General features: G+C 37.4%; 2 protein-coding genes across 3 annotated transcripts; one reads left to right on the plus strand and one right to left on the minus strand.

Moving 5' to 3' along the window:
* Positions 1–1,811: 1,811 nt before the first annotated feature.
* On the minus strand, positions 1,812–4,056 carry chchd10 (coiled-coil-helix-coiled-coil-helix domain containing 10). Its single transcript, XM_033973149.2, has 4 exons — positions 3,885–4,056; positions 2,908–3,142; positions 2,401–2,542; positions 1,812–2,239 (listed from the first exon to the last, which is right to left on the minus strand). Exons 1-4 carry the CDS (start codon positions 3,929–3,931, stop codon positions 2,220–2,222), a joined length of 444 nt encoding a protein of 147 aa, XP_033829040.1. The 5' UTR covers positions 3,932–4,056; the 3' UTR covers positions 1,812–2,219.
* Positions 3,030–8,641, plus strand: LOC117374358 (D-dopachrome decarboxylase-A-like). 2 transcript variants are annotated; one of them, XM_055230229.1, is made up of 4 exons: positions 3,030–3,097; positions 4,616–4,702; positions 5,430–5,605; positions 6,797–8,641. In XM_055230229.1, the coding sequence occupies exons 1-4, from the start codon at positions 3,050–3,052 to the stop codon at positions 6,867–6,869; spliced, it is 384 nt and encodes a 127-aa protein (XP_055086204.1). In that variant the 5' UTR covers positions 3,030–3,049; the 3' UTR covers positions 6,870–8,641. The 2 variants fall into 2 exon arrangements, with proteins under 2 accessions (XP_055086204.1, XP_033826341.1); XM_033970450.2 differs by lacking the exon at positions 3,030–3,097 and having other exon boundaries at positions 4,595–4,702; positions 6,797–7,468.
* The last annotated feature ends 304 nt before the right edge of the window (positions 8,642–8,945 follow it).

The raw sequence follows: 8,945 nt of genomic DNA on the forward strand, positions 1-8,945 counted from the left end.
GACTGGCAAGGCCACTCCAGAACCTTGATATGCTTCTTAGGGAGCCACTCCTTGGTTATCCTGGCTGTGTGCTTCGGGTCACTGTCATGCTGGAAGACCCAGCCACGACCCATCTTCAATGCTCTAACTGAGGGAAGGAGGTTGTTCCCCAAAATCTGGCAATACGTGGCCCTGGTCATCCTCTCCTTAATACAGTGCAGTCATCTTGTCCCATGTGCAGAAAAACACCCCAAAAGCATGATGCTACCACCCCCATGCTTCACACTATAGATGGTGTTCTTTGGATGGTACTCATCATTCTTCTTCCTCCAAACACGGTGAGTGGAATTAAGACCAAAAAGTTCTATTTTGATCTCATCGGACAACATGACTTTCTCCCATGACTCCTCTGGATCATCCAAATGGTCATTGGCAAACTTAAGACAGGCCTGGACATGTGCTGATTTAAGCAGGGGAACCTTCCGTGCCATGCATGATTTTAAACCATGACGTTTTACTGTTGTAAGGTATTTTTTAACAATGTAATGCTACCCCAGATGCCTGTAGCCCCATTCACCAAAGACCCCCACCCTGAGAGGGTCATAAAGCAATCTGCGAGCACTGCGGCCAAGAAGATAACACCTATGATCAGGGCCACTTCTTATCTGTAGCCCTGTTCACCAAGGACTGAGTGACCCCCACTCTGAGAGGGTCATAAAACAATGAGATTGATTGACTTAAAAACACACATTGTGGGATTTTGCCAAAAGGTTTTTAATGTGTAACCACATGTTGCCGAGAAGAAGTCCCGCCTCACACACACGCACTGGGAGGGCTATAAAAGCTGGAAACACAAACATCTCAGGACTCTCTTCCTATCCTTTCCTGAGAGTCCGGTGCTCCATTGTTAACTTTACCTATGAGGAACTCATTAAACCCTTCTGACTTATATTTCAGTCTCTTAGTCCTCTTTGACGCTTGCATCAGATACGAACATTTCTTACACTGTATTACTAACAGTAACCTTGGAAACGGTGGTCCCAGCTCTTTTCAGGTCATTGACCAGCTCCTCCCGTGTAGTTCTGGGTTGATTCCTCACCTTTCTTAGGATCATTGAGACCCCACAAGGTGAGATCTTGCATGGAGCCCCAGTCCAAGGGAGATTGACAGTCATGTTTAGCTTCTTCCATTTTCTAATAATTGTGCCAACAGTGGATCTTTTTTCACCAAGCTGCTTAGCAATGGCCCCGAAGCCCTTGTGGAGGTCTACAATTTTGTCTCTTGTGCATTTTGACAGTTTTTTGGTCTTGGCCATGTTAATAGTTGGAATCTTACTTATTGTATGGGATGGACAGGCGTCTTTATGCAGCTAACGACCTCAAACAGGTGCTTCTAATTTAGGATAATAAGTGGAGTAGAGGTGATAAGATAAGATAAGATAAAAATTTCAGACCGCTCCATGATTTCTAACTTGCAAAATCACAGGGTTTTCAAATACTAATGTTATTTGCCTCACGGTATATACTTTTTTATTATTATTTATATTGCAAATCATGCTTTTCCCTTCAGATTTTGCTAGTAGATTAACATTAACATTCGAGTGACAGGCTATCCTGTCAGAAATTGGAGTTGAAAGGCAGAAGTTGAAAAGGAGCTTTCAGAGGTTAAAATTAAATGAAGCATCCTCAGCTGTCTGGGAATTAATCACACAACAATTTGTATATTTAAAGTTTATTATGAATTAAATTAATGTCATCATTAAATGTACAAATGTGTAATTTCTTTATCTATTTTATCCACCTAGCATTTAATTCAGCTATAAGTGTTTCTATTGCAAAATAATTGAGCGAGGTCACCTCTCCAAGGATCTGAGCTGTAACTTGCCCTGGTTGTGCCACCTTGTCTCCATAGACATAAGTGCAACTTTTAGGATGTTTTCTAGGCAAAGCACAAGCAGGTGGCAGACTCTCCACCAGAAAAGTTACATTGTGCACCTTTAAGCATTTTCTATTAATTATATTTATAAATACATACATTTTGATAATAATTTATTTTGTACATTAAGAAAATACTCATTACATTTCACAGTCTTCAAACCCAAAGTCTCTGTGCACCAGCCTGTAGGTTTCTGATCCACAGAACATATGTGACTAAAGGCCAGCTCTGATCTGCCAACAGTAAAGATGAAGGGACGATAATGAGTTTCAATAGAGACAGTTGATGATCCAATCATGTGGGCATCAAACCAAAGAAGTCACACCTGCACATAGAAAGTATTAATTTATAAATATTCTTTTTCAAGTCTTTAATATATTTGTTTTCAATGACAAAAACACAAAGAAGTTTTGATTAGTTCTAGGCAGAGAATATTCAAATATCTATTTTGATTGTATTTGCTGTTAATCTTGCAGCCTTACTCACCGTAAGAGAACTTGCACTGTTTGAGTGCCTCGCTGAAGCCTTCGCACAGACTCAGGTCGCTCTGAGTTGTGGCACAGTCCAAAAACTGCTTCACCTCAAAGTGGCAGGGCCCAGGTTGAGCAGGGGCCGGCCGTGGTGGCTCCTACAAAAGAGAGAATGCAAATATGATCCACAAAAGATCCGTTAGGGCTGTCAGATTACAAAATATGTAGTCTTATTCTGCATATATATGTCATTTCATATTTCAATCTTTTTGTCACTTCTTCTGTCCACTTTGAACAAAAATGTATTATTAAAATATTAGTCGCAAAACTAATCGCAATGCCTGACAGAAAAAAAAAAAATCGCAATTAGATATTGTTCACAAAATGTTCAGCCCTATCATATGCACCCTCAGCCAGTTTAGTCTGGACCCTCTGCTGGCACTGCTGGCGCACACAGACACGCCACACTGAATGAGTATCACTGACAAAGGTCTTGCTCTTCGTCACTGACTCTGAGTTATACCTGGTATGTTGGTCGGGCTGGCTCAGTGGTAGTGCTGCTGCTGCTGCTGCCTCCGCTGAAGGCTCCAGTGATGGCACTTCCCATCACGTGCCCCACGGCGGACCCAACTGCGACCCCAGCAGCAGTGGTTGCCATTTGGGCCATGAGACCGGGGCCCTGGGACGAAGCTGGAGCTGGAGCCAGGGAGGAGGTAGGGGGATGAGAAGGGGCTGGTGTGTGGTGAGACGGAGGAGGGCTGAGAGAGGGAGGAGAGGTTTATTAGGTACAGACAGGTATAGACACAATTTATGTATATATATATATATATATATATATATATATATATATATATATATATTTTTTTTTTACTAATTAGACAACTTTTTGATATCTGAAAACCTCCTCTGAAAGAGTAAATGTTTTACACAAAGAGATAGAGAGTTGTTGCCAGGGTTTATACTATATATTTAACATCACAATGGCAAAACAGCAAATTTTATATTGATAAAATAAAAGGCTCATAGGCCTAGTCACCAATATCCGATATTTATTTCTAGTGTTTGCAGTGGAATAAAAAGTTGACGAGCAGCACATATTTAAAATGTTACTTACAGTGTTATCCACTGTACTGATGTGAGCTGGTACTTGCAGGTTTTATAGAAGCAATATTATAACTACTATACAGAAATAATGAAATATGACAAAACTAAACCTGTGCAGTGCAATGTAAAGAAAAAGAATAAAGTATTTCCATTTGACCAGTGACCTTGCAAAGCCCCATCAATTACTTATGACGCAACTGTTATACTGTTAAACTGTCTATAGTTTTACTGTAAGAAAATACATGTCAACAGACCTTAATGTCATTATATTGTCCTTTAATGTTAAAAGAGAGCAAATATTTCCATTTAAAATACGATTAGAAGATTAAAGTTGCAATTTTGCAATTATAACTTACAAACAACCACTGTGTTAGAATAACCCATATACAACCTTACCTCGCAGGAGCAGGGACAGAAGGACGGCTACGGCTTCCTCTCGGCATGTTCAAATCAGTCACAAGTTATACAAAAAGTTGAGTAAAACGCGTAGAAAATATCCGTGGAGTTTTCTAGAAGGAGCGCCTGAACTAAATTGGACTCACGTGTAACTGACCTTGTAGTGTGGAGATACCGGTTAGCTATTACAAATATCGCGAGAGTATAAATGTGAACTTTACTTTGGAGTAAGAAGTATCGCGAGATGTTGGTGCTAACATTAGGGCTAACATGACAATAACATAAACAGCAAAACCTTGAGAGATGTAAAAACGAACCAAAGTAGAACGAACAACAAGGAATTTATGATCATTACAGTTTAATTCATCATGTATGCTTATATTTAAAACGTTTCCAATACATTTTAATGTTAATTTTAAACCTAGTTCCGGTAATAGTTTCATAATAAAACTATTTTTATAGGACAATATTTTATTCATAGCATCAGAAGGTGCTTGTTTATCATAAAAATGTATTTACTGACTGTAATAATTATGGTATGGTTTAATGAATAGTGGCAATTATATGGAGAAATCTAAAAGTTTAAGGAAAAATATCAAACCGGAAACAGTTTTCACATGCCCCACCGTCTCGTGGTGCATTACCGCTATATAAACGTTGGTCCCAGAGCGCATACATTCCTGCACGTTTTTTGAGTCTGTTCTTTCACCATGCCTTTCCTTGACCTCCAGAGTAACCTGCCAGCGAGCAGCTTTTCTGAAGACTTTCTGAAGAAGCTTGTGTCTGTGACTGCGGCCGCTTTGGGGAAACCAGAAGACGTAAGTCAAATTAAAGGGTTTTATTTGTGCAAACTTTTAAGCAATTTTGTACAAGTGTCAATGTGTCCGCGGCCAAATTCAGTTTGTAGCAAATATTACGTAAGTACAAATGGTCACGCTAGTACTATCTTGTTACCTCGTTATTATCAGGCCAAACTGTCCTTCAATGAGTGTAATATTTTTCTAAGATTACTGTACTGATTCGATTCGACTTTATTGATCAAAACTACATGTGCAGATGAACCCATTGGTATCACATAATTATTCATTTATTATTCTATTATTATCTATTCTATTATTCTTAGTCATTTATTTTCACTCATTTAACTCTAAAATGTTTTAATATTGGGTAACGGTCTGTGGCCCAGGTAAAACCATGTAGATGTCCTGATTTGGCCCCCAGACAGCATGTTGAATAATTGAATAGACCTGCACAACAACCACCAAGGATAAAGTTGATAGTTTTATTAGCATCCCCATTAGCTGCCCTTCTTCCCGGGTTCCTCTTAAAAATTTCCCTTACATATATGGTGAACCACTAACCTTCCAGCTCCTGTTTATTTGTCATGTAATACTTACAGAGAAGATGTTGACCTTTTGCCAGTTTTTGTTTCATGTGGATAGGCCCAGTAATTAGACTGATATTAGCCATAAACCAGGTCAACAAATCTGTAATCTGCTCAGAGATTTTCACGTAAATGCAACCTGTTGTTTGTCTGCTTCTCAGCGCATGCATGTGGTGGTGCATCCTGGTCTTCCCATGATAATAAAAGGATCCTGCGCCCCTTGTGCCATCCTCTCTGTGTCAGCCATTGGAGCCACAGACTCTGCAGAGAAGAACAAGGACCACAGCGCAAAGATCTTCAGCTTCCTCACCAGCGAACTCAACCTCACTGAAGACAGGTGAACATTCAAAAAATACAATCATTCCCTATTATACGATACAAAATATAGGTTCACGGTAGGGATGTCTCAATTAATTTAATTAATTAAGAAACACGATTTTACAATTATTTACTATTACTGACATCATCAATGTTTTAATTCATCGTCAACCTTTATTACTTCATTTAGTTGAACTTGTAGTAAATCTTTATCATAGGTTTAGATCAGTTAAAGTGCATATGACAGGATAAACTACTCACTATCATTCTCATTTCACTAAAACATAGTTAGCATTGTATTAAGATATTACAAAATATCTTGCTTAGTTTTTTCTGTTTTTTTTCCTTGTAAATTCATAGATATAACATGAATAGGTAATTCCAAAATGGTTACAGAGCAACCATAATGTTAATTGTAAACATAATCAATCTGTATTGCACAATTGTTATGATTAGACTAATAAATAAATTGTACATTTTAAGTTGTTACATTAAGATTCAAACTGTCAGAAAAATGTAAATTGCACTTCAAATGGAATTTTCAGTGTTGATGACGTAGGTAAAGGTATTCTGTTTTAGAACTCACCACTACTTCCAGTATATTTGTATTTCTCTTCTAACTGCCACATGACTGATTTAAAACTATGATAAATATATATCACAGGTATTATCCCACCAAACCAAGTAATAATTAGAAAAAGTAACTATTATAAAATCTGCAATACGCAGGAAGTTTGTGAAAAAACAAGTTGAAACATAGGAGTAGAGCTCAGTTCCTATCTCATCAACACACAGAATTCCATCAAAAATTTGAGGACTATTTACGCAGAATGAACATATTTTTCTGACAGTCAAATCCATAAACTTAGGCAAAACTTTCAAACTAGGGAGACCTCAGACTTAGGTACATTTTTTTGCAAACATGTAAATACAATTGCATTAACTACAGTTTAACGAAGTGTGTAATGTACCATATGCACTTTAATGTGACATAAGCACCTTGAATAAAGCACTTGACATCTTAGTTTACTATTGTATAGGTCTTATGATTATATTATGACCAGACTAATCACAATTATTGATTAACCGAATGATCTTTACATTCCTCGCTCAAATTTATGTTCCTGTTTAATGTAGCCAACATCATTGTTCAATTTTTAAACTTATTTATATTTTTATTCTATTTTCATCACTTTATTTCTTTTTGCAGGATTGGGATCATGTTCAACGCTCTACAGCCCCATCAAGTGGGCAAGAAGGGAACTGTCATGAGCTTTTTGTAAACGTCTCAGTTGAAGTCAGGGAAGAATATTTAGACGGTATACACCTAGTTTTGTTAGTATTTTCTTTTTTATATTTGCACAAAACAAATGGAAAACTCACCTCATTTTATTGAAGGCTAAAAGTGTAGGTCATTTTAAAATTATTTTAATATTGCGTATAACAGTGAGTGATTTCTGGAGTTCTGAGTTTTCATGAGGCCTGGCCTGTATATCTACTGAGAGAAAAAATCGTCTGTGTTTCCTTTATATGCAGGTTAAGGTATTGGCGACCCAGGATTAGTTGCGATTGTAATGTGACCAAGATTCTTGGCCGTTTCAGCACAATCCAAATGAAGGATAACTTTACTGTAAACATAATCCATTTCTTTTGTAACAACACAAGAAGGATTTAAGGCACATTTATTGTAGTTATCGTTTAAAGTGCAAATGACAGGTTTCGATTTTTAAAAAATTATTCTTTGGTTTGGTGGGATAGTACCTGTGGTAAATTTTCATAGTTTAATATCAGTTAAGTAAGTGGCAGTTTGTGGAAAAAAACCCAGGAGGTACTGTTGAGTTATGAAACAGAATACACCTGTCATCAACACAGAATATTCCATCCAAAATGCAGAGACAATTACAGAAGAGCATTTTATTCGTGAAAAAAATTATAGTTATCCTGTATTATGAAATTTTAATTATGGGATACATTTCTCGTAATCATGAGATAGTGTTCTCCTAATGATAATATAACTTTATTGATCAGGTTACTGCACATGATACAGTTCAGTGTGTGAGGACAGCGTACGTGCACCGTGATGAAGTCTCCTGATTTACTGCACATTATTTTACTAATATGGGCTAATCTTCAAGAAGATGGGTGTGCTCACAGTAACCCAATTGAACCGGCACATTTCGGACTTTGGCATGGTTGAAGGAGGTGGGCCAAGGTACTGCACGTTGCTCGTATATGGCCACACATGCGATTTTGGTGTTGAGCTGCCTTGAATTAGGACGGTGGGCCAAGACAAAAGTTTAGCAGCATCTTGTCTCCTTGCCACTCCACTCTATTGTTTAATCCAATCTGACAGGAACATCACAGCAGGACTAAAATCTGCCTCACTATTTCAGAGATACTTCATACCGCTGGGCTTATTTCTCAGCTAAACTGTTAGCACTTCAGTGCCACATATAAACAAACGGCATTATTTGACAACGTGGCTTGATTTGTGCGGGTGTGAGTGTGGGTCATGAAACGTTCTGCAAATATGCTTGAGCACCGCACGGTTCAGATAGATCCAGAAGGAGTCAAGCTGAGGTCACACTGCCACCTCTGGAGTGCCAAATTTATTATTGCTTGTAGACTCTTACAACAAGCTAAAGCCATATGGAATATCAATGGTGTGGTGGACGGATTCTCAGTAAAAATTATAAACCTCACCAAAAAAAAAAAAAAAAAAAAAAAAACTAGTTAAGATTTTTAATACACAATGATGTTTTGGTGAAATGGGTAGTCTAACCTGTCATATACACTTCAAACACATTCTCATATTTCATTTGACTGATTGTGCAAGGTGCAATAAACTTTGCCTGGGAAATCCAGAATGATATATCTCTGTATTTTAGTATTAAGTGATGAAGAAATGTGTATTTTGAATTCCAGGCAACAATAAACCAGTACATACCTCACTGTTTTAGGTTTTTGTTGGACAGCAGCTATTCTGTTTTTAAATTACTGTGATTTTCATTTTGATCTACAAATGTTCAGTATCTTGAGCTTACCAACATTCAACATCCTTATCCATTTTACACTGTCCTCCATTCGTGGTGGTTTTCTTTAAATTTGGGTTTTATCAAATGAGAATTTAGTCAAATTTAATAAAAAATAAATACATAAATAAAATCCTACCATTATTTTCCATTTAGTCTTAATATGCATCTATACACCTGTTAGGGTCTATAGTGCAGGGGTGAGCCAACACAGTCATTGATGTAACAAATGCTCATAAGCGAATTTCTGTATAATACAAGCTACTGTAATCTATTACTACACTAATAATTATTCAAAAATTTGAAGGGGGGTAGAGCAAAATAATA

The sequence above is a fragment of the Periophthalmus magnuspinnatus genome, chromosome 1, assembly GCF_009829125.3.
Source record: "Periophthalmus magnuspinnatus isolate fPerMag1 chromosome 1, fPerMag1.2.pri, whole genome shotgun sequence".
Lineage (NCBI taxonomy): Eukaryota > Metazoa > Chordata > Actinopteri > Gobiiformes > Gobiidae > Periophthalmus > Periophthalmus magnuspinnatus.